At 35.1% G+C, this 24,167-nt stretch overlaps 7 protein-coding genes across 9 annotated transcripts; 2 read left to right on the top strand and 5 right to left on the bottom strand.

Annotated features, from left to right (window-relative positions):
• Positions 1-325: 325 nt before the first annotated feature.
• LOC108861058 (small polypeptide DEVIL 2) lies at positions 326-714 on the bottom strand. Its single transcript, XM_018634886.2, has one exon. It carries the CDS (start codon positions 580-582, stop codon positions 445-447), a length of 138 nt encoding a protein of 45 aa, XP_018490388.1. The 5' UTR covers positions 583-714; the 3' UTR covers positions 326-444.
• Positions 715-6,296: 5,582 nt separating this feature from the next.
• Positions 6,297-8,391, top strand: LOC108859812 (uncharacterized). The gene is made up of 5 exons (XM_018633723.2): positions 6,297-6,531; positions 6,618-6,662; positions 6,774-7,076; positions 7,162-7,301; positions 7,939-8,391. Exons 1-5 carry the CDS (start codon positions 6,351-6,353, stop codon positions 8,119-8,121), a joined length of 852 nt encoding a protein of 283 aa, XP_018489225.2. The 5' UTR covers positions 6,297-6,350; the 3' UTR covers positions 8,122-8,391.
• Positions 8,392-8,590: 199 nt separating this feature from the next.
• On the bottom strand, positions 8,591-10,482 carry LOC108863605 (14-3-3-like protein GF14 nu). The gene is made up of 5 exons (XM_018638085.2): positions 10,340-10,482; positions 9,350-9,856; positions 9,139-9,261; positions 8,956-9,072; positions 8,591-8,849 (listed from the first exon to the last, which is right to left on the bottom strand). Exons 2-5 carry the CDS (start codon positions 9,824-9,826, stop codon positions 8,781-8,783), a joined length of 786 nt encoding a protein of 261 aa, XP_018493587.1. The 5' UTR covers positions 9,827-9,856; positions 10,340-10,482; the 3' UTR covers positions 8,591-8,780.
• Positions 10,483-10,896: 414 nt separating this feature from the next.
• On the bottom strand, positions 10,897-13,780 carry LOC108862966 (ubiquitin receptor RAD23c). The gene is made up of 12 exons (XM_018637241.2): positions 13,641-13,780; positions 13,163-13,324; positions 13,018-13,071; positions 12,873-12,940; positions 12,661-12,774; positions 12,377-12,554; positions 12,032-12,178; positions 11,879-11,944; positions 11,700-11,747; positions 11,478-11,590; positions 11,318-11,396; positions 10,897-11,241 (listed from the first exon to the last, which is right to left on the bottom strand). Exons 1-12 carry the CDS (start codon positions 13,704-13,706, stop codon positions 11,125-11,127), a joined length of 1,212 nt encoding a protein of 403 aa, XP_018492743.1. The 5' UTR covers positions 13,707-13,780; the 3' UTR covers positions 10,897-11,124.
• Position 13,781: 1 nt separating this feature from the next.
• LOC108862967 (LOB domain-containing protein 41) lies at positions 13,782-15,431 on the bottom strand. Of its 3 annotated transcripts, none has more exons than XM_056986267.1 (3): positions 15,020-15,430; positions 14,568-14,936; positions 13,782-13,922 (listed from the first exon to the last, which is right to left on the bottom strand). In XM_056986267.1, the coding sequence occupies exons 1-3, from the start codon at positions 15,207-15,209 to the stop codon at positions 13,918-13,920; spliced, it is 564 nt and encodes a 187-aa protein (XP_056842247.1). In that variant the 5' UTR covers positions 15,210-15,430; the 3' UTR covers positions 13,782-13,917. The 3 variants fall into 3 exon arrangements, with proteins under 3 accessions (XP_056842247.1, XP_056842245.1, XP_056842246.1); XM_056986265.1 differs by having other exon boundaries at positions 13,797-13,937; XM_056986266.1 differs by having other exon boundaries at positions 13,857-13,996; positions 15,020-15,431.
• Positions 15,432-19,543: 4,112 nt separating this feature from the next.
• Positions 19,544-21,287, bottom strand: LOC108861651 (uncharacterized). Its single transcript, XM_018635569.2, has 4 exons — positions 21,098-21,287; positions 20,565-20,744; positions 20,391-20,460; positions 19,544-20,126 (listed from the first exon to the last, which is right to left on the bottom strand). The coding sequence occupies exons 2-4, from the start codon at positions 20,717-20,719 to the stop codon at positions 19,869-19,871; spliced, it is 483 nt and encodes a 160-aa protein (XP_018491071.1). The 5' UTR covers positions 20,720-20,744; positions 21,098-21,287; the 3' UTR covers positions 19,544-19,868.
• A 416-nt stretch (positions 21,288-21,703) lies between these two features.
• On the top strand, positions 21,704-23,083 carry LOC108857057 (40S ribosomal protein S7). The gene is made up of 5 exons (XM_018630981.2): positions 21,704-21,858; positions 22,080-22,165; positions 22,246-22,319; positions 22,397-22,703; positions 22,774-23,083. The coding sequence occupies exons 2-5, from the start codon at positions 22,091-22,093 to the stop codon at positions 22,891-22,893; spliced, it is 576 nt and encodes a 191-aa protein (XP_018486483.1). The 5' UTR covers positions 21,704-21,858; positions 22,080-22,090; the 3' UTR covers positions 22,894-23,083.
• The last annotated feature ends 1,084 nt before the right edge of the window (positions 23,084-24,167 follow it).

Raw genomic sequence — 24,167 nt, 5'->3', positions numbered from 1 at the left:
TATCTTATTCCCCATACCTAGAAAAATACATAATATTATGAAATGCAATGGCCGCTCTTTTGTCAATATACAGTATTTCATGTATTATGAGATACATGAAGTCATCTTCTTTCCTTTGAAATGTATAAATTATATACGAATATATATAGTTGCTATGAGTGAACTTCAAAACTTCATATAGCCCGTATTTTCTTTTTTGAGAAAGATATAGCCCGTATTAACTATATGCACATAGAGCCTGGTTAGGACTAAGAAATCTCTGTTTTATGCTTCAAAAAGATTCGATAATGATGAAACAATCAATCATGTTTGTAGTAACAAGTAACTTTTTCATTTACAAAATTTCGCATTAGGGCACAAACACTTATACGTGTATACGTATGCTTTCCCCTGATCTCTGAACACTCAAACATGCATATATACACGTACATATGAATAAATAAATCAATCACGTGAACAAAGGAGCATCATTACACATCTTCTAATGATGTAAATCCTTCCTTTCTGTTCTTTAAGATACTTCCCAAGTCTTCTACTTTGTGATTTCTTCTCCTTTCTCTTCAAGTTCATGATGCTCTCCATTTCCGGTTGACAAAAGAGTGATTAATACGAAAAATACGTGAGATTTTGTTCGATGAATCCCTTGAAAGAACTTGTTTAGATTCTTTTTTACGTAGAGATAGATATAGACTGTGATTTTTTTGTGAAGAGAGAGTAGAGCTTTAGAAGGTTAAGTGATTTGATGAGGAAGATACTCGTTCGCGTGAGTTTTTATAGGGATATAAGTTTTTGTCTGCATTGTAAGTTTTATTTTAAAATAAACGAGTAGATATCCATCAGAAAAATATTCTTAATATCTTATGGTTGAGTCACGTCACCAAATTTTACATAACAATGTGAAAATACACCAACCAAGATGCATTGGTCGGCCATTTGGTTGCATACCTTATTCTTTTATACGCAATACAATAATGTGATAAAAAAATAAAAATATCAATAAATAATAGTGTATATTTTCTTAAAATCTGTAAATCTATATAGCTCATGTAAAGTATTCATAGTCTCTTTTGAATAGACTATCCCTTTGGGGTATATGTATAGTACATCAAAGATTATGTCAAAAAAGTACATCAAAGATAACATACTAGTTGTGCACAAAAAAAAAAGATAACATACTAGTTGATACTTGTAAATTCTTAGTTTTATCAACACATTGACTGTTTCAATATAAGTATAGCCATTTTGCTTCAAATGAGATGAACATATCCCACAAAAATAGGGATGCTTTGAGTCGTTTTTACTCGCAAAACAAAATACAACTACTTTCATATGTAATTTTAGTTAATTTATCCAGTTTGTGTATATACATGTAATTAGTACATATATTAATTTTCAGTGTCTAGCTTCTTAGAGTAACGACACATCTATAATGGAAACTTCTTATAGTAATTTTCTTTTTAGTAGTGTAGCTCAAGATAAACATCATATACGAAACTTCCTAAGCTCAATTAATTGTTTTCCACTGGAACAAGCTACCTGAAATTTGTGACTTGTTAGCTTAGACAAACGTTTTAATTAATCACAAGGCCAAAACACAATCCCACATGTCTTTTCTCGTGTTCACCACCAAATCAGCCGTAACTTGAACCTGGCCTGCTTCATTCAGCTCCCACTGAACCATTCACATAATATAACTCAACCTCTCTTATTGTATTGATTAATACAGCTCTTTTTAATTAACTTTACTTTAATTACTGCTCAAATACCAAACTGCAAATTGTATTAGTGCCTTAATTCTTGGAAGTTGTTTTGTGTGTCCCCTCTACACATTATATCTCGATTTTCGGCTATGCCATGTTCCAAAACAGAACACTTTGATCTTCTAAATGTTGTTACATATACATGCGTACTTCAGTACATTTGTTACATAGCTGAGTAGTCTCTTTTTTTTTTTTGAACACACATAGCTGAGTAGTCAAAACTTATTTATTATAACAAAGATCCCAACAATGCATATTTTTTCAAGGAAACTAAAAGAAGAAAAACAACTACGAAAGTTTAAAGTTTCGTCAATCATTGCTATTTGCCACGTTTTTTTTTTTTGCTAAAGATGTAAATATCATTAAACATAATGAAAGTATGATTACATTGATCTTATAATCTGATCTGCTCAAAAGCATTTCCGATTCAAGGAGTCGCAAAAAGATAAAAAAACTCATTGAATCACAAAACTACTAAGTTTCATCTGTAAACTAACAGACCCTAGAGCTACAATTTAACCTCTAGCAACTGCATATGTTCCCGTACATGCCTTCCTAAACCTTGGAGCAACCATGGATGGAGGAGAAGACTGAACATATCTGATTTGTCGATGCCAAACCCAGAGGTTCTCTCCAGCTGCGACGACTGAAGGTCTGGCCTACCACTCCGGTGCTAGCTGAGGTGGGGTTCGTTGAAATCCGACCAAACAGCTACACGGGTAAATCACTCCTAAGCAAGCAGAGATGTCATTGCTGACAATGAAACACGTTTTCATAGTCAAACGCAGGCGGTAGATTAGTTCCCAAAACCGGCCACACGACCCAAGATAGCACCAACATCTGAGCAGCCTAGAAGCAACACAACCCGGAGCATGAAGAAGGAGTTGACGAACAGGAGAAGTCCAAAGACTCCTCAAAAACAGACACATCTAGGAGACAGCTCCATCTCTAACATCATGATATCAAGGGAGTACCATGGTTCTGTCCTCAAAGAAATCTAGAGTACAACCACTAGAAGCATAAAACAGAGATGAAAGCCATTACAGATGATTACCATGGTTGTAGATGCGAGAGGTAAAGTGAGAGGCTCTCAGCGGAGAACCACCGCTCCGCCTTTCTCAAAGAAACAGAATCCCTGAGGAGAGGCTCTACAATCCTTGAATCATCACCGTCTTGAGACGTCAGGAGGCAAGAACGAAGGTGAAAGGAAGGTAGCAACGCTTCAGAAGTCGCCGAGTCTTGGAGTTCTAGATCTACACAGATCTGACGCTGACTGTCTCTAAGAAGAGAGAAAGCAAGGTCACTGAGGTTCTCAATCTGTCACCGCCTCGTCTGTGCTCCAGAGAAGAGAGATATGCACCTCCACTTCCGGTTATATCTGTCGAAGAGCAGAGATCCAGAGACAACACGATAAGGAGGAGATGACGACGGTTGATAGAGTCAGTAGGAATGATTGAGGCGACAACAAACAGACAGGGGAGGGAATCAACGGCGAACCGTCAGTTCCTTTGGAACGGTGGCGCACGGCGGAGACTTTTAGGATTTGGCGGCGGATGGGAAAGACTAAAGAGAGAAAAATGTTTCTCTCTCCTCTCTCTGCGTTTTTTCTTTGATGCTATTTGCCACGTTATTATTTCATCTTTTTTTACCAAGGATAGCATGCGTTTACTGTAAACATAGATTGAATTCACGTGCATGATCGTCAATGTACTCTCATACTGAAAGGCATGATATTCGAACAATACGAATAAGTCTTTGAACTTGTTGTTGTCTTGGTAGTTGTTTGCATCCAATTATTTCTAATTTCGGAGCAATATAACAAAGCTAAAAATAAAATAAAAGAAGCATGTAGAGCATGCCGCACGTGAAATCCGCATGGCTAAGGGTTACTGTTTGGCATAATCTAGACAAGCTTCGTTATCTTGTCTCCTTAGTTAATATACTGTACTTATTAAAAGTTTAAAACTCATCCATAACAAGTTTACCACATTAAATATATGATTAACTAACAAATAACTTAAACACAATTAAGAATCATTAACCCGTATCTTGGTCTTGGATGATTCAAAAGAAAGTGTCCGTAATTAAACACCTGTCCAGTGCAACGCACCGAGAACCAGTTTCGACTTTGTAGTATTTTTTTAGTTTACTAATCATTTCAATTGAGATTGATTAGTTTCGCAGTCATGAAGCATCCAATATCTTGGAACTAGTAATCTAAAAAGATCACTCACATACAAATAATAATCTAACCAGTATACATCAGTTCCTATGTTGACCCCTATAAATATAATTGCCTTTAGTTGATTTTTCTGTGTTTTGCTCAAATGTAATTTTAATTAAAGTCTCATTCTAATAATTGTAGTGTTTGGTTGATTGATTAGGGGGGGGGGGGGGGCGATATATGCCCGCTAATTACTCTAAATGGGTAAAATATAGTCCTTCTAACTATTTTTAAATTCAAAATCTTTTGACCTCTGAGCTAGTGATGGATAATACATACAACTTATATGGGATATATGAAAAAGAAAACATATTATATACGCTCTACGAGCTTTTTAAATAGATTTCTTGGTCCTTAGCAATTTCCTAGCTCAATTTCCTTGGTTTGGGTCTTTCATACAAAAGATCTCTCTATCACTTCCATCGCTGTATTCATGTTCCTTAGAACATGTTGAAAGTGCAAGGAATATAGTGGCAGAAGAGATTGCAGTAAGTGTCACTAGGGATCATCGTATTCAATCGTATGTAGCATTGGGTGGTCCTCGTTGGTTGCGGAGTAGGCTGGAATCGGAAGCACAAAGAGCTTGTATGCGTTAAGCTTGGTGGGTGCTACGGTTGCGTACAGGACGTGGGTTGGAAGTGATTCTTCGCTCCTCTTTTTCTACCCTTTACACCGTCCTTTTCCTCTCTTATTGTTGTTGCTGTTGTTTTCATTTTATTCCTTTTTGAGTTAGTTTTGTTGTTTCTCTGGAACTCTTTTGCTTAACGGCACTTATAAAACCAGCGAAGAAAAAAGAAGCAATTTCCTAGGTTCCGAAAACTTGGGCTTACAAAAACCTTTTTAACGATGTTCAACCCGGGCTTAGAAAAAACTTGTGAGATCACGGCTAGGCCTGTGAGTGCTATTGAACAATTACATGGATTCAAAGCACTTTACATTATGAAAACCGAACCAGTGCTAAGAATCCTTTGTTTGATTTTTTTCTTTAACAGTCCTTTGTTTAGTTACAGTTAGTTTTGTGTTCCAAAAAAAAAAAGTTACAGTTAGTTTAGCAAAAAAAAAAAGAAGTCACAGTAATCAAACTAACCCGATTTATCACATTTCTATTTATTAAGACCATGAATAAGTGAATACATAATTATATCAATCTCAAACATATACCTGAACAAGTGACTAGACTCTGCCATAACTTTCGAGTCAATACTATAGCTCATAAATAGTAGTATATGGTCAAGAATATTCACAGATCCATGTATATATTTAATTAAATTACAACAGCAATAGCATCCTCCATGCTTTCAAGCTATCTACAATTTGGGATAAAAGTCGGTGTAGACGTCCGTTTGTGCAATCAATCAGTCACAAACGAAATAATATTTTAAAACGTTATTTAAAAAGTTAGCTCAAACGCTGCGTCCGGTCTAGAATTTTTTTTTTTTTTTTGACTAATCCGGTCTAGAATTTTTGGGATCCCTATTTGAAACAGAACTATTTGTTGTTATGTTTACAATTTTTTAAAACATAGTTTTCATAGTATAAAATGTATTCAAATCTCAATCTACCGATATAAAATTCATCCAATAGTTATAATAATTTTCATAAACTAAAATGTACTTTTGATATTTAATATTTTATGTTATTATATACAAAAACTACATATACATATACATATTAACTTTTTGAAAAATGTAGACCCCACAAAATTTGGAGGCTCAAATGAAATGTTTCAAAACAATGTTGACAAGCCCGACTTTGTTTAAACGATATGCCTGTCTAAACATTTAAATATTAATCTTCTATAAAATATCTAATTATGCCTAGGGATGTATTAAATTTGATATATATTTTTTTTTTCTTGAGAAAGAATATAAGACTTGCGATCTTTCACACAAGTAAATTGTTAATGTTCTTATACGCAACTCATATGTTTCAGTCAGTTTTGATATGCAGAGAGAGAGAGAGAGAGATAGCCAGACATGTTAAATCAATCAATCTTGTATTACTAATCAATTCCAATATTTTGAACTGTCACTATACAAATTAAGACAAGAAAAGGAAAAAAAGAACTAAAAAGATTAGAAAACTAAGAAGAAAAAGTGGAACATGCCAAGAGAATTTGTTTCCCATATATAGATTACCCCCAAAAGCAAAGGACAAAAAGAAAGAAAAATTTATATAAGATGTTTTCAATATATGTTATGTGTCCAATTATAATTCAACATATAATATATTCCAAAACTTTATGAGAAATTATATTAAATATTCATATTTTATGTGAAGATCTGTAATCCCTTTAAATTTCAAGGTACATATTACCTCCTACCTGTTACCTTTGCTCTTTGGTTATAAACATTGTTCCTTTTTCAATGGCTTTGCGTGGCAAAGAGCTTGAGTTTAACCTACAAGGATGGAGTCGAAAAGGTCATTTTACTCGAGAAAACCATAGTTCTAGAAGGTTTTCAGTGTCCTCCCGAGAAGATCACAAGTCTTCTAGAACAACCTTCACCATCTGTAGTACTGCCTCTTCTCCTGGCTACTCCCTCACAGGCAAAATCAATAACACATCTTTCTAAATCTTTCTGATAATGTTTTCTTAGAAGAATGTCCTGAATATTTGAAGTTTTTTTGGACAGATGAGATTGACCCATCAAATTATTCATTCACTAGTGCACTCAAGGGTAAGCTTTTTAATGACTCTCAAATTCAAGCGTTGTAAAGGAGAAAGCTATGTCATGGACAAAAATAGAGAACACGCTTTTATTTGTTTTGTCTTGTTCTTTTCCCTATAGCATTGCAAGCAAAAACAATGTACAAGAAGAATCAAGATTGGTTAAAACCAGAAGGTATTGAGTTAAACTCGAAATGGAACGAAGCAGAGAAGTATATTTGCAATCCTTTGTCTGGTGAAGTTCCTTTGGAGTGTTTGTCTTCTAAAACTCTAAATTCAAGATCTTTCAGAGACGTATCCAACAAGTCTAGTCCACTCATGATTTTTCCCTCTAATCACAATCTCAACAATTCAAGAACGAGAAATCCTAACGTTAGAATCATTCAAGAGGACCATGTATCAACCGATCGTGTTCTTATTCAAGGTCACTTATTATCATCTTTGCTAAAATACTATCATAAAGGCGGTTTTGTGTTGTGGGTTTAAGAGTTTGGGGTGTTTTTGAGCAGAAAAGAAAGTTGTTGGGATGAAAGGAGATGTGGGTGTGCAGAGTGCACCGGTAAATGTTGGTCTGGTGAAGACGCCAACACCGATGAAAGCTGATGATTCGCAGGTCGAGTTTGCACATGAAGTGAAAGCTCAACATGAGGTATGTATACAAACTTTGCGTTAACTCTTTGATTTTACATTTTACCAACAATAAAAAATTCTTGATCTTGCCTTGTTTCTTTCATAACTTGATGTTTACACATTCAGTATTAATTTTAACCTATAATAAAATATGGAAAAATACATTTGATTGGATTAAACAACTTGATGTTTACACATTCAATATTTTTTTTCTTTTAAGTGTTAGTAAAGACAATGAAAAGACTGCAGGTTTTGTATGTTTCTTCTATATATTACAATTTTCTTTCATGGTATAGTAATATTCATACAATATTGTATCCTTGTTATGATTTAGATACTTTCATGATATATTATGAAAACGAAGCACACTATGTGAGAGTATCAATTATAGAAAAAAGTACGATAATCCAACTTTGATGTTGTAATTATTTTATTGGACCACTCTGTTGTTGTGTATTCCATATTGAAAAGGCTAAGTATATATGTTCACATGTTTGCATCTATAATCTTCCACAATTCACAAGCGATATATCAAGGATATTCTGACTGGTTGAACCATCTCATTCAATTTTTTTCCCTTAATAAATAAACTTTTACAAGTGATTACCCACTTGATTACTTGCTTGTATTAAGGGATGTTTTGTGGTGTTCTGAAGGATGTGAAGTTAGAAGAAGACAAGAAACATATGACGACAAAAGAATATCAAGAAGAGAAAGAACAGCGGGAAGAGAAGAAGAAAACAGGAAATAGATTGTTTTCATGGAAGAGAAAAAAGCAAAGGCAACCAACAACAAAATCCAAATGCTTCTTTCTCATTTGTCTTATCAAAGCTTTTTGAACTTCAAAATCAATAATATATAGTAAAAACATATAAAATGTTGGTGAAGTCGGTGAAACAATTTGAAAGAGAAGAGAGATGAATGAATGAACAGAGGCAAGCGGAAAAACCTAAGCAGTCGGTGGGATTCGAGAGGGGTGGTGGTAATAATAGCGATGTGTTTATATGTGGTTTAATTATTATTCCATAAATACGTGCTTAAGACATTGATTTTTGTTCCTAGTTGTAACAAAATTTACAGCAGAACAAGATATACTAATTCAGATTTTATTTCTGCGACTTAGAATAGACATCATCCAATACTAAATTTATATGGGAAACATGATTGAAAGAGGATTAAAAACTTGGGCAAAAAACTTTTTAACACAATTTTTCTGGCAGGAGTTGGGTGTTTGATTTTGTTGGCAAGATACTCTTAAAGATGGGTTACACTTCCTAAATAATACTAACAAAAGTAAAACCAACGAAAGACTCAACAGCTTAAAAACCCCATAAAAAAAGAACAGAGTTCAGAGTTTACAAAGAAGAAAACCAAATCATGACCTTCTCTCTGCTTCTACAAACCTCAAATCATAATGTTTTCAGAAACTAAAGCCAAATCCAGACCATACATACTTAGAAATGTCTTGCTCGCTCCCTTACTGAGGTCACTTCAACGTCTACGCTTGTTTTCCTTCTTCGGGCTCGTCTTTTGACGCCTCCTTGATCTCATCACCACCCACCTCATCCTGTAAAAGGAGTAATTAATGAGCATTTAGTAAAAAATTTACTCAGTACATATAAAGATGCTTTAGATTGTGTGGGTAAGTGTTGAGGAGGGAGATAGAAGTGTACATTGAGGTCAGAAGTCCAGAGGGTCAGATTATCACGGAGAAGTTGCATTATCAGTGTACTGTCTTTGTATGATTCTTCTCCTAATGTGTCCAGCTCAGAGATTGCTTCATCAAAAGCCTGTAAAAGCAATCGAGTGAATAATATTATTCAGCACATAAAAGATATCCAAGACAAAACACAAACCTGTTTGGCGAGACTGCAAGCGCGATCAGGTGAGTTGAGAATCTCATAGTAGAAGACAGAGAAGTTGAGAGCAAGTCCCAATCTAATCGGATGAGTAGGAGGTAAATCAGCAAGTGCAATATCCTACATCAAGAAGAAGAAAGAAACAAACCATAAAGCATTCATCAAGATAACTAACTCCTTTACTAGTCTCAAGATAAACCCCTTTTACCTGAGCAGACTTGTAAGCCAAGAGAGTACTCTCAGCAGCATCCTTCCTCTCAGCACCAGTCTTAAACTCAGCAAGGTACCTATGGTAATCTCCCTTCATCTTGAGGTAAAACACTTTGGACTCAGCCAAAGACGCAGCGGGAACAAGGTGAGAATCCAAAAGGTTCAGAATCCCATCACAGATCTTCCCAAGCTCGGTTTCAATCTTCCCTCTGTAGTCCTTGATGAGCGAAACGTGATCCTCGTTCCCTCTGCTTTCTTCCTTCTGTTCAATGGAAGAAATGATCCTCCAGGAAGCTCTCCTAGCACCAATCACGTTCTTGTAAGCAACGGACAAGAGGTTCCTCTCTTCGACAGTAAGCTCCTCGGTGTCAACAGTCTTGGCAACTTTCTCCATGAACTCAACCATCTCCTCGTAACGTTCAGCTTGCTCGGCTAACTTGGCTAAGTACACATTCTCTTCACGAGTAGACGACATCGTTTCTTAATCACACTCTTGCTACAGATCCTGTTTTATAAAAACAAAAAAAAATCTTTTCAAACTTCATGAACATCACTGTAACTAAAAGCTAAAATCAAAATCAATCCAAGGCATATACTAGATATGAGAATGTGGTTTACACATTAGACTTGGTCTAGTTAGAACCGGTTTGTACCGGATAGATTATAATTATATATAATCACTATTTTCCAAATCTCTCGAGTTCATCGTCATATCTGTTCAAACCTCAAACCTACTAAAAGCATATTCGTACAGATCCATCATCAATACTAACAAATCGAAGATGAAACGAACAGCAGAGGTCAACATAGACAAAATCTAGCGAGATAAACACTAAAATCGATGGAAATCATTCGCGAAAATGGCCAGATCTCGAAATAAAAAACAAGCATAGACAAGAAAACCAACAACAGAGTAAACGAAACGATAACAACAAGGAGCAACAGAGAGAGCTATGCGCGAAGCAAGGTCAGATCTGGAGGAGCTTACCGAGGGGGGGGGGAGTTTTGGAATTAGGGTTTGTGGAATCCGAAGCACGAGACGCGATATGATGGGCAGCGAGAAGAAATAAGGGGGAAAAGTGGGAAGAAGATGGGCTTTGAGTTTTGGAGAGAGTAAAGAGGTAAGGCCCAATGAAAGTGCGACAAGTGTCGAACGTGTTGACCCGTCAAAGACTTTAATTTTGTGAAGAAATGAATTATTTATATGGGCCCTGATTTCCCGTGATTGTCGGTAAATTTCATTTATTATTATTTTAAAAATAATCATCTGCTCCTATTTCCACTAGAGACCACAATCAAAACATTTAATCATGTTTTTCTCCTAATCATGGTATTTATTTCAAGAGATTAACATAGAGATAAAACTTACATTTGAAGAGGTGAAACGAAGTGTTGCCACTTACTAGTATTAGAGTTGTAAAATGGGGCTTTTAGGATATCATTACAGTGAATCAATTTTAGGTTTTCATGTTTTGTTTTTACGTTTACTATTATACATACATGTATAATACATGTTGTCTCCAGTTCGACCAAAAAAAAAAAAAATAACAGGAACATGAAGAGATTCAGCAACGACTACATACGATCCACGACAATAAAAAAGAGCACATGAGAAGACAAACTCCATTTTAAACTGACAACTGAGTGAATCCATGACCACGGACGAGTAACGAAGTTCGAACTTGGCATCCCCACAATATATAAGTAAAAATATGAACCAATGAGACAAGAGACAACGAGAGAGACGAACAAAGGCAATTTTATTGAAGAAGCTTATTCCTCAAACTCGTGCATGTGATCCAGAAGATAGTTTGCAGCCAACTCTTCGTTCTTGTTGCACGCAAAGAACACTTCCAACACCAATGCTCTCTCAAATCCCATCGCTTCCAGCTGCAGTTTTTGTTTTGTTTTGTTTTACCAAGTTAATGAATCAGTAAGAGCGTGAAGAAAGCCAGAGGAAACATACCCTTTCAATTGCGTCACGTTCCTCAGGTGTGACTTGAATCGCCTGTGGTTGTGGCACTCCTTCGCCGAAGAGGTTGGCCCTGAATAATACAGTGCACAAATTAACCAAGAGAATAATCATTGTTTAAGTAATTGAAAACCTCCCAGGGTTTTGTACATACCCTTCCGCCCCTCCTTCAACTGGTTCATTGATTAAACGTAAGAAATCAGCTTGATGTTCTTGAATCAATCGCATCAAGTTTGGGTTTTGCTTTCCCAGTTCCTGAAGCATAGGCTGCATAAAACACATGGACAAAATTATTCATTTGGAAAGCTATTAAATGATTATACCCAGTGAAAGCCTGGCAATTATTTTAGTTCTTCTGTGAATTGAATAAACATACCTGCAGAACTTGAGGGTTTGCTTGCACCATTGCACGCAGAGCTTGGAACTAATTATACACAAATATAAATAACAACAAACAAGTCACACATTGATGTCTGATATACTCTTTTCGTAATCACACATTGATGTCTGATATACTCTTTTCGTAAGCAGGTGTAACGAAAAAACAGCTAATACCTGTTGGCTGTTGCGCAGGAAGTCAAGTGTTCCACCACCAGAGTTTGCACCAACATTTGGCAACCCCTGCCAAAGATAAACGTAGATTAGTACAACATACCCAATGATGATCAAAATAACAAAAGTATGCTTTTGATCTCTAAATTAATTTACCTGTGGGAAGAGATCTAACGGATTTGCATTAGGACCAGTAGCAGGTGCCGCTGCAGGTTGCTGAGTCTGTGCTGGAGGATTTGCCGCCTGCCCACTACTTGCTGGGGCACGAGCAACTGGTGGAACTTCAGCTTGCTCGGGGATCCCCTAATCCATAAACACAAGTGTTTAAAATATATAAATTATTATCTCGCTTTAGTGTAACTAAAAACAATAGCCTATAACAGTGACAAAGACGAAGATTAAAACCCTGTGACCAAGATCATAGGACTCATCATCATCTACAGCAAATTCAGAAAGCATCTACAGCAGATTCAGAAGAAGAAAAAACAAAATAGAACTCACAGAGTAAAGATATTCCACAGCTCTTTCAGGGTTGTTAAATGCAGCACGGAGTGCACGGACAACAGTGTCCCGATCCCAGGCTCCTCCGCCCATGTCCAGAATCTGCAGAATGGTACTCTCTAAATTACTCCCAGCGGCCAGGTTGGATGCTGCTTGTCCGTACACATCACCCTGAGATCTATATTAATCAAAAGAAGATGAAACAAAATAAGAGTAAGCCAATATCTGAACTAAGCAGAACACTCCAAGGACTACATGTATATATATACAGTAAATATGCTAACCCTGCAGGAGTTGATTCGGGTGCGGGAGTGCTTGCTGGTGGAGTAGCAGAAACAGATTCAGGTGCAGCCACCGTTTCAGTGGCAGCTGCAGGTGTTGGTGCAGTTGCAACTGGTCTGCAGGAGAAAATAGCAGTTAGATTAGAATATACATAGCGTTTTCAGATAAATTGTAAGAAATTTCCGAGCAGAAATTACTAGTCCATCAAACTCACATTGCTACAGAAGCTGGAGGCTGAGGGGAAGCTGAAGGCTGAGTTGATGAGGTAGGCAACGACTTAGCCTAAACCAATTCCAAAGTTAGACCATTAAACAAACAAGTTGCACGATGCATATGCTATAACAGCATAACCAACTAACCTGCACTGAAGTGGCAGCAGATGCACTAGACGCTCCAGCTGAGGCAGGTTTACTCTACATTAGCCCACCAGAGAACATAAGTCAAAATTAGGTATCATCAAAAGAGTTAAAATAGAACAACTTGTTTCCTAAGATCTAAGCTAACCTTGGCCATCATAATGACAATAAAACTGTTCTCAGCAACCTTGTTCTCCTCAATGGTGGTCTCATCTTTAAGCACTTTCCCTTGGTGAATAAGCATGAGTTTGGCAGCAGGATAAACGTCTGCTCCCTGCACAGTCTCTATGTTCTTCTTCACATCAGCAACCTGAACGTAAAATAATTTACCAGCAAAAGTTGAAGAAAATAGCCAAAAAGCTAGTAAACTAATATAAACATAAGACATGTAAAAAGAAAATAGCGTGGAAGCAAGTAAGCGAAACTCAGCTCAGCTAATTAACTATGTAATATACACCAAAATCTTCGAAGCTTCATATACATGAAGAGATCGCAAAACAAAACCCTACACAAAGTTTTCCAAATTCCTTAATATCAATTATCTCTAGCAGTCTCTAAATCAAACATTCAAATACTAAACCGTCTCAATTAACGAGTAAGAAAACTATCTACAGATCATCTCATACCGAATCCTCAGGTTTTACTTCGATCGCGAAGTGAGTCCCCTTGAGAGTTTTCACAAATATCTTCATCTTCTCTTCTCCGTCAAAATTCACGTAGCAGTGACCGATCCTCCGGCGAAACTAAGCTCAGATCGATCGCAGGCGGCAGCAATAAGTTGGGAAGAAGGTGCGAGTAGGTAAGATGATGCACACGAAATCTGGCCCCTACCTTTTCTGGTTCCCTCGATATCTCCACTACTGGATTGTGGCCCAAGAAGCACATGTCTTGTACTTTGCCACGTCATCCTTCATTGGTACCAACTAAATTATGCCATGTCATGTTAGACAGTTTCCTGACTACAGTTGTCAAAGGGCCCAAACTGTTTCTTATGTTAAAAAATAGGCCCAATGATTATGATAGGCCCATAATATTTTTAATGTGTAGTTGAACCCACTAATTGTGGTCATTTTCGTCTTTTCCATTGTTTTTTGCTGCTGATTTGGTAATTGAAAAAAAAAAGACAGAACAGCAACATATCACTTTATCCAACTTTCAGTTTTTCTCTGTAAATAAGTTTGTACATGGACTATTTTTTAGACTTATTCTTGGGTTCACCCCTTAGGGTGAACCTTTAGATTCACCAACCAATAGTCTTTAAGTATTTGATATTTTTTAAAAAAAAACATAATTAAATTTTCAAATTAGATTAAAATAAAAAAAAATATTAAATACATAAAAAAATAATAATAGTTACAAAAAGTAAATAAATTAATATTATTAAGCCTTCACTAAAATACTAAATTATATACCCTAAATCCTAAAACATATACCCTAAATCCTAAACCCAAAAATTTTAGGGTTTACTGTTTTTATGATTTAGGTTTTAATATTTATGATTTAGGGTTTAAGATTTATCAAAATCATGAATTATCCAAGGGTTCGGGGTTTACCCAACGACGACACGTGGCTAGCCTCTCCGCCACCGGACTTTCCCTCTGATTCCGCTGCTTTAGCGACGGCGGCTAACCGCTTCGCCCGGCGAGCTTTAGGCCGTTTGAGATCGGTTAAACCAGCAGCAGCAGCTGCAACGGCGGAGCTCTCATCCTTAGAAATATGTCGGATGTCGTACATTTTAAGCGGCGGACCTTGGCCGTTCGTCGCCGCATCTGTGGCCATCTCTGTGATCGGTTCACCTTTCATCACCGCCTCCACGGCGGCTTGACAAAGCTGCCAATTTCCCGACCATAACAAACCGACCGAACCGTAGATCGGGTTCACAATCCTCCCACACGCTTCATGCAACAACGACCGGAAAATCCCTGCATTAAAACTAAATGAGACCTTTCGTCTCCACTAAAGGATTCGAAAATAATAAGATCACTTTAATTGGAAATCCACTAACCAGGACGAAGGTGATCGGGACCGGCGTTGATGAGGTTCATGAGTCCAGCGCGGCCATAGAACTTGGCGAGAAACACGGTTGCGTTTGCTTGCGCTTCAGGGGATTTGATCCAAGCCAAACACGGTCGTATACTACAATCATCACTACACCCTTTTCGAAGAACTCTGCATCCATTACAGCTCATCCGCATCTTCTTCTGTCTGCTAGATTCTCTTCTTTAAGATTTCTTGTAAGAAGTGGTGAAGGGGATTCTTTAGCTATATAAGAAAGATTATAAACTTTAAGTGATTTAGTTTGTTAGAGAATAATAAGCCCCTGGGTTTTTGGAAGCTGAGAGATCATCAAACCAAGGTAATAAGAAGAGCGAAGACAAATAAAAGAAGCTGTTTTGCTAAACACGCCGCGGTTTTTTTTTCCGGGTTCAACGTTTTACTTCTTGTGTTTCTTCCCCCAGTTTTGTTTCATCATGTCCACTCTCAACTCCTACGCGTGTGCTGGACACGTGTTGGAACATCTAAACTATTAAGACTAATGTACAATTAGTTACGTCTTCTTAATTTTGCACAAAAATTACAATTCAATGCCATTAACTTAAACTCATCATTTTGCTTCTTTTTTCTAACCCACCGATTTTTTATTTTTGGGCTTTCAATGAATTCTTGGCCCATTTATTTGTTACATATTGTGTTGACAAAAAAAATGAAATATCCTAGATCGTGATACACAAGAATTTTTCTTGAGCATAAATATGGAAAATACAAAACCTAACCAAATACACCGATATTCACACATATTGTTAAAAAAATATTTTTATTTATATACCCAATGATATCGCCTAATTAATTACGTATTAAATGTAAATCTTATTTAATTTTGAAATCTACTAGCATATATATATATATAGATACATTGCATTCTTCTTTTCTATGCATTTACATACCAAAGCAAAAAAAAGGGCTACGGTAGACCACCCAAAAAAAGAACTATATTTTGTGTAGCATTTTATGGTTGTTTTTTCTGTGGTAAAAATTAAAACACCAAATTGAATTATTTTATATATTAAACAAAAACAATATTTTGTAAATAAAGTCTTATATTTTTTGTTTAGTCACATAAAATTAGTTAGAGGATACAATATTCAAAAAAATTACAATTAATAATAATTAATATAAAACTATTTTTTAAATGAAAATTTCAAAAAATGTTGTTAAATTTTAAAATAAATTAACAAAAATCAAGTTTTTAATAAATTATTAGTACAATATCATAGAAAACAAAATGCACAAGTTATAAAAATTTCAAAACAAACTGCACAACTTATAAAATTCCGGGTAGGTTTGTAAGAACCGAAATATATCCAAATAGACTGAAGTACAAATTTGAATTAAACCTTAATACATCTCAATATTTACAGTTTGTGCCACTGGGTATCTGAAATATTTCAATTCGGATCGAATTCGGTTTTGGTTCTCTAGTCATCAAAATTTTGAATAATTTGGATATTTAATCAATTTTGATTCGGGTTTGGTACTACTCTTTCGGATCGGGATCAGTTTAATTCTTCAGATTTGATTTTTTTATTCAGCCCTAATATTGATATAAAAACAAATAGCAACATATTTTTGAACAATACACCCGCACGGGCGTGCGGGTCAAAATCTAGTCTAAACTATTAAAACTAAAGTACATTTTGTATTTAACCGTGAGTTTTCCTCAATAATTACAATGAAATGCCACTGCCTTTTTAAAATCAACAATTAACTCAAGTTACTAAATCACCGGATTTCCTTCTCTTTGCAAACCAGTTATTACCTTAATTATTAGACCAGCGAGATTTCCTTCTTCTTTATAACAATTTTATATAACCTACCACATCAAAAACCTGATGTGTAATATATTTTTTTGTTTAAATATGGTTTTAATATATAAAACTAAACGATTGCATTGTTTTCTTTCATAACTATTGTTACATTATCGGCTTTTCTTCTTATATTTACAACTTTTTGATTTTTTGGAGTAATTTTGACAATTAATTTAAATGAGTCAAAATTGATTGAGAATATATTTAAAGATAATTTGGGTTCACCAAATCTAAACTAATAAATTCATTGCACAATTAGATCAATAAAAAATTTTAAACATTTCCTATATTTAACCAATCAGCATTATTATAGGATAACAATCAGAATCATACGTATATTCTCTAACAAACCACCTTGCACATCACATCCAATTTAATTATATATATATGTATATATATGAAAAACTTTTTACCTACTTGCAAATAGTTTAGATTGGACCATTAAATAATTTTTCTAAATAATTACAACTACATGCCATTGAATTAATATTTAGCATTTTCAATAATTTAATCATCATTTATTAACTTACAAAACTAAACCGAACCAAAATATTTAGCTTGGTGTAGATATTTTTTTAGATCGATCAATTCAAGTCAGTTTGGGGTATGTAAAGAGAATATTCTAATACTAAACTAATCTTCATAACAAAAGCATTTTAGGAATATTACCAAAAGATTCACCGAGATCCGAACTTTATAATTGTTTTCTATAAAATTTAACTCAGTACATATAAAATACTCCTAATTATATGTTTACTCTGATTTAAAAGGAAAAAAAAAGATTGTGAGTTATGAGTGGGCGTTCGGGTACTCATTCGGGTTCCGTTTGGGTTTGTTTTGATATCATATTTTCGGGGTCAAAGATTTTAGTCACATTCGGACATTTCTAAATTTTGATTGGGATTCGATTCAGATATTTGCGGGTTTGTTCAGGTTCGGCTAACCCATTTAAATTATTTTTAAAATTTATTATATACTTAAAATTTCTCAAAATATATAAACAAAATAATTTTTACATACAAATTTGAATAACATATGTCAGAATACCTGAATTTAACATATAAATTGTTTTAATTTAAATATTTGGATAGATAATCAATAATTATTTTAAGTTTATTTGGTGTTTTGAGTATACTTTAACTATATATATATATATATATATTCAGTTATTTAAACCAATTTTAAAATATCATATATATTCTGGATGTTTTTATATACATTAAATCTAAAATAATATATATATATATATAAGTATATAAATTTATTTCAAATACATTCGGGTGTCTTAAATACTTTGGTTCAGATCAGATTCAGTACTCTAAACACCAAAATTTTGATATTTAATCAATTTTGGTTTGGGTTTGATACTTCTTTTTGGATCAGGATCGGTTTGATTTATTGGATTTGGATTTTTTATCCAACTCTAATATTGACATGAAAACAACATATTTTATAAAAAAATACACTCGCACGGGCGTGCGGATCAAAATCTAGTTTAAATTTTAAATGACTAGTGCATAAATATTATTTAAAATCTGCTATTTGGTTACATTCGTCCAAAACATTTGATATTCAGTGTGATTGATTGTATATGGAATGTGTTGATAAATGATAATATGTGGGCACAGCACATCGATCATGGAGTACTTTATTCTTTTTTTTACAACGGAGTACTTTATTCGGAGAGCATCTATCAATGTTAAAAAAACATATAATTTCAAAAATAATTATAAAATAATCTATATCATCAAGTAGGATTGCATTTAGTCTACTTTTTTTTTAAACGTCTAAACTCAATTAAGAGGGAAGAAATAAAGTTTCAAGTATCCAAGGAAAACAGAGGAATAGAAACCATGAAAAACACAGACAACAACAACATGATCTTAAGGGAAAGACTTTAACAGTGGTTGAATATAAGTTTTTTTATTGGAAAAACCTATAAGTATTTTTTGTTAAAAATCGTATTATCACTTTTAAGTTCGTGCCCTTAACGCTCGCGCGTCGGAAAATTTGATCGAATCGCCACGTTTGAGCCAGATAGGATTTGAGGAAGTTGGGGCCCACAATAAACTCCTGGTTTTCTGGAAAAGAATCCCGTTTTTGAATACTGCTTTATTATTGTCCGAAAACTAGCGTCTGGTTTTCGGTTTTCCGGATTTTGATATTTTCTTCCCTGTCTGTGACTATGGGCGGATCTTTTGTGTCGCCGACGGTTTTGTTTACTCCAAAGCTTTATCTTAATTACCCTTTAGCTTAATTTAGGCTACCAAAATTCAGCTTTGATATGATTTACTAGTTTGAAACTTTGCACATTTGAGATAGTTGAGATGTGGATTCTGTAATGTGTTTTAAAGAAAAAATGATGGACAGATACTATGTACATTATAAATGAAAAATAGCCGTTTTGTCATCTGAAAATTATTGAAGCATGGTTACGTAACCACTGCATACATACATATCATTATCACATCACCATGCAGGGGCGGCGGATCCAGAAACAATTTCAATCGGGGGTACGTTACTAAAAACAAAAAAACTTTTATATAATCAGGGGCACTTTCCTTACTCAAATATTTCAATGAAATTTACATACACAAGAAGAAACAAAAACAGTCGGGGCACATGACCTCATAGTCATACACACGTCCGTCCGCCCCACCATGTGTTGCAATACATAGCATTCATATATATATGGAGAATTTCAAAATTACATTTGTAGAAAGATTGAGAATCTCCTGAAAGAAGAAACGTTACTATACAAAAGAGAACTTTGATTTGTACACGGACAACAAAAAGGAATAAAAAGAGCAAATACTCCAAATTGGTTTATTATGTTACAACGACTCCAGGTAGGCCTTAACTGGTGTTGTTGACTGATCTTTTAACTCCTCTTGATATGCAAAGATATAAACATCTGCTTCAAAAAAGCATGGAATCTACTGATTCTAGATTTTATGAACACTCTCTGTTCCTTAGTTCTTTCTTATTCTAAGCCATGGCAGGTATGCTTGAGCCTTGGTTTAAGCAATCGAATCCTTCTACTCTAACAGCTGCAGGTTTAATCCCCAACTTCACTCGACTACAACCTCCTCCTTTGACACGACATGGAGATGAGAGTAATGGTGAGATGGGGTTGAGTTTGTTATCTCCAAATCGTGCATCTTGAGCTAAAGGGTTTGAAGCTCTGCACGGGGGAGACCCGAGGAAAAATGGAGGTGATGAAGCTACACCAGATAACGTTTCTTCCTACAGAGAAAAAAAAAGAAGACAAAGTAAACAAAGTTTAGATACTGAACTCTTTCAGAATTTGACTAACGCAACTACAAAGCTACGAGTTGATTCAGCGTGAAAATTAAAACAAGGGAGATGCTTTTGTAAACCATTTTGTAGATACAAATACGATCAATGAAGAATATGATGCAATAATATATATCATATAGTTCAAACAAAGGAAGATAAGTGATTGCTTGTTGCTTCAATACACATCTTAAAAGAAAGAAAAGAGAAAACCTTTCTACGAATGATGTCTAAAAGATCAGCCCCAGCTTTAGAATCACATACATCAGCTGCTCCTGATTGACTGTTAAATCCTCAAAACAAAAACCAAAGTAGTAAAAGTCAGCATTTTTAAAGAACAAACAATACGATCTTTGTGGGAAAAAAGGAAGAGAGAGTTTATAATACCTAGAAGAATGTAATAATCTAAACGGACGTATAACGTTACTGGAGAGAACGCCAACGCGACGAGGCTTAGGACATACAAGAGAAGAGGAGACAGGAGGAACAGCAAATCCTCTGGATTCGAAAGCGTTCTGCTGAATAAGGTTGCAATGATTCATCTTGAAACCACTTTAGTCGCCTTACCTGTTGCATCAATTTACTCACAATGGAGAGATTAGATATCAGAACAATTCGAATTTGGAAGGAAGGGTAGTAAAAAAATGATCATTTCGAAATTCAGAGAGAGAGACTGAGCATAAATAAATAAAAGGATGTTCAGAAACAGAATAGGTTGACCAGTTGCATAGATATTAAAGAGCACATATACGTATTGACTGGACTATAAACAGACAACTTTCATGCGAACAAGATAAGAATTTGAAAACCTTTAGATTTACAACAAACCGTCTACAAGTAAGCAAGCAACTAACTAACTTTGTTCTGTCATTAACGCTATTAATGGAGCATGATAAATAAAAGAGAGAGAGAGACAGAACCTTTAGAATTTTTGACGAAACCGCAGCGATAAGGGGTGAGCGGAAAGAAGAAACAGAGTGGCTACGAAAGCTCTTTTATATAACGAGACAATGATAAAAGGTTTTGTGTGTAGCGAAACTATGTCGTTTCGGCAGAAAATTATACTCTACAATTTTTGCTCATTCTCGTTAATCCGTAATTTATAGTGCAAACTAATATCACCCGCAAGCTGTTGATTAAACCATCAAACACTTTTTTAATTTTATATGCTGGGTTTTGAATGGTCAGAGTAATTTGTTACGTCTATTTCGTGAGACGTGTGAGAATATAATGTAATTGTTTGTAATAATGTGGTCTCTAGTTCTTAATGCTTTTCACGTTTTAAATGCTTACCTTCCTCTTAATAATCACTTAAATAAATACTTAACTAATTCCATTATCTTCGAAAAAGGGTTATCGTCGTCATCCTGATCCAAAAGATCTTGACCAATAATATAGAAATGATACATACAGTATATAGGATATTTACATTGGGCTATTTGGTTAACTCGAAATATATATTAAGCCCATTAGTTATAGAAATATATGAAAGGCCCAGTTATGCTAAATTGCATTAGACAGGAGAAGATCCAGACCGTCCAAAATAGGGTATATCAGAAGAAACCCTTACTATTTAAACATCTGCTTCACCAGATTTGCGTCGCCTCTTGAACACGAAGCTCCAAAAGCAAAGCGTGTAACCTTTTCACCACCTTCTAGGGTTCTTCGTCGTTGTTAACTGGTACGCTATACTATTCTCTACGAATTCGTAATGGCCGTGTCTGCTTTCTCTGGAGGCTAATCGTCGTTTTTTTAATCTAAGTGCACACTCTGTTTGGTTAGAGTTATTAGCTTTAGTGAGAGCTTGTAAAAGACGTTATCCTTTGTAATCAATTGAGAAATGTATGTCAAAATGTTGATTGGATTGTTTTTTTTTTTTCTGTTTGTTTAAAATGATCTTAGAATCTGCGAAGATGTTCTCTGCTCAGAACAAGATCCATAAGGATAAGGGTGTGGCTCCAACAGACTTCGAGCAGGAAGTTGCCCAGGTTCTCTCTCCATTCTTAATCTCGTGAATGTGTTTTTTTTTTTTTTTATCTGTTTGCTTATCGAATTTACTTGATTACAGGCTTTCTTTGACCTGGAGAACACAAACCAGGAGTTGAAAAGTGACTTGAAAGATCTCTACATTAACCAAGCTGTGTAAGTATTTGTTTTCTAGAGGCCGTAAAGATCTTAACATTGTCTGAAAGATATCTTTTTTTTTTCATTTTGTTCAGTCAGATGGATGTTTCTGGCAACCGCAAGGCTATTGTGATCTATGTTCCATTCAGATTGAGGAAAGCTTTCCGCAAGATCCATCCTCGTCTTGTTAGAGAGCTCGAGAAGAAGTTCAGTGGCAAAGAAGTGATCTTTGTTGCCACCAGAAGAATCATGCGCCCACCAAAGAAAGGCTCTGCTGTTCAGAGACCACGCAACAGGACTCTCACTTCCGTCCATGAAGCCATGCTTGAGGATGTCGCTTACCCTGCTGAGATTGTTGGAAAGCGTACCAGATACCGTGTTGATGGCACCAAGATCATGAAGGTAAAGAAAAAACAAACACGATTATTGGTATTTCATTGCTTTGGCTAACACATGTTTTTATTTTTGTCAGGTGTATTTGGAGCCTAAAGAGAGGAACAACACTGAGTACAAGCTTGAGACAATGGTCGGTGTCTACAGGAAGCTTACAGGGAGAGATGTTGTTTTCGAGTACCCAATCGTAGAAGCTTGAAGAGATGAATGTTTGATTCTTTTTTTGTCAGGATGAAGCTTTTGATTCTGTTTTCTGAGTAAAAACTCCTTGCAAAGGATTTTATTGTTTAAGTTGTTGCATCTCAGTCTTCCTCAAAACTTGTGTTTAAACAAGAGCTTTCTTTTGTTCTCCGAGCATTCACCATTTCAAGAAGCTTTTATCTCGAGAACTTCCACATTAAATATGTAATTTCTTGTTATAAAAGTACTGTGACGAAGTTTGATTAAAAAGCTCGTGTGTGGTTCAGGTATATATATACATTAAGTGAATCTCAGTATCTGCAGGTACAAACAGAACATTTCCCATTGAAATCTCATCTTCTGAATTGTCGGTCGACATTCTCCCTTCGCCTTGGAGTACAAGCAGAAGAGAAGGGCCTGTGGTACAGAAGGGAAACATGGTCGAGTCTTCATAAAACTCAGAAATGAGGAACAGAGTTTCTAAGCTGCAAACATTTTAAACATCTTGAGTTTGGTTTTAACTTTTTAAGTTAAAAGGTTTACCGGTTTATAAGAGAGCATGGAACATACTTTCTTCTTTTTTTGGTAAAATATACATTTTGAATATGCAGAAGCTTGGAAGTGAGGCCAGCTCGGACTACGTTGTCTGAAGTCGCCATGACCTCAATGCATTCACCGAATAAATATGCATGGGGCTCGTTTGAACCAAGGTACAAGGCTTCTATTTGTTGCTAAATCCTAAGAGTGCAATTGGTTAATTTTAGAATAATTTAATTGGAGTAAATAGAAGGAAAATAGTAGAGTAATAAACACAAGAAATAATACAAGTCAGGTGTAATTTGTTTTTCATTTTAACAACAGCGAGGAAATAAAGTGACATGCATAGTTTCGTTTCACTTGATTGGCAAAAATGAGGAGAAAAATATCCTTGCCAAAATATTATCACCAAAAGTGCTTTTCAGTGAGACCCTAATTATATAAGTGCATACACCCATCCACTCTTCCGCATCTTCAAAAGAATCCTACTAATTTTAGATTCAAATTTTGATTCTACTCAATTTTTTTTTATAAAAATAAATATATCCTAAACAAAAATTTGATGCATAAATACTTATTTTTCAAAACATTTTTTTATATCAATGAAGAAACCTGGAAAATTCAATTACATGCATTGCCTCTTTTTTAAAACATGTTATAGTATAAAATCTCGAATATCTCATATATTTTGCTAAAGGAATATATCATACTTTATATTTTTTTCAAAAAAAAAAAAATACCATACTTTATCTTTCA

Source organism: Raphanus sativus, chromosome 5, assembly GCF_000801105.2.
Source record: "Raphanus sativus cultivar WK10039 chromosome 5, ASM80110v3, whole genome shotgun sequence".
NCBI classification, from domain to species: domain Eukaryota; kingdom Viridiplantae; phylum Streptophyta; class Magnoliopsida; order Brassicales; family Brassicaceae; genus Raphanus; species Raphanus sativus.
Note: the sequence above shows the minus strand (reverse complement) of the source record. Positions and strands in the feature narration are given on the sequence as shown.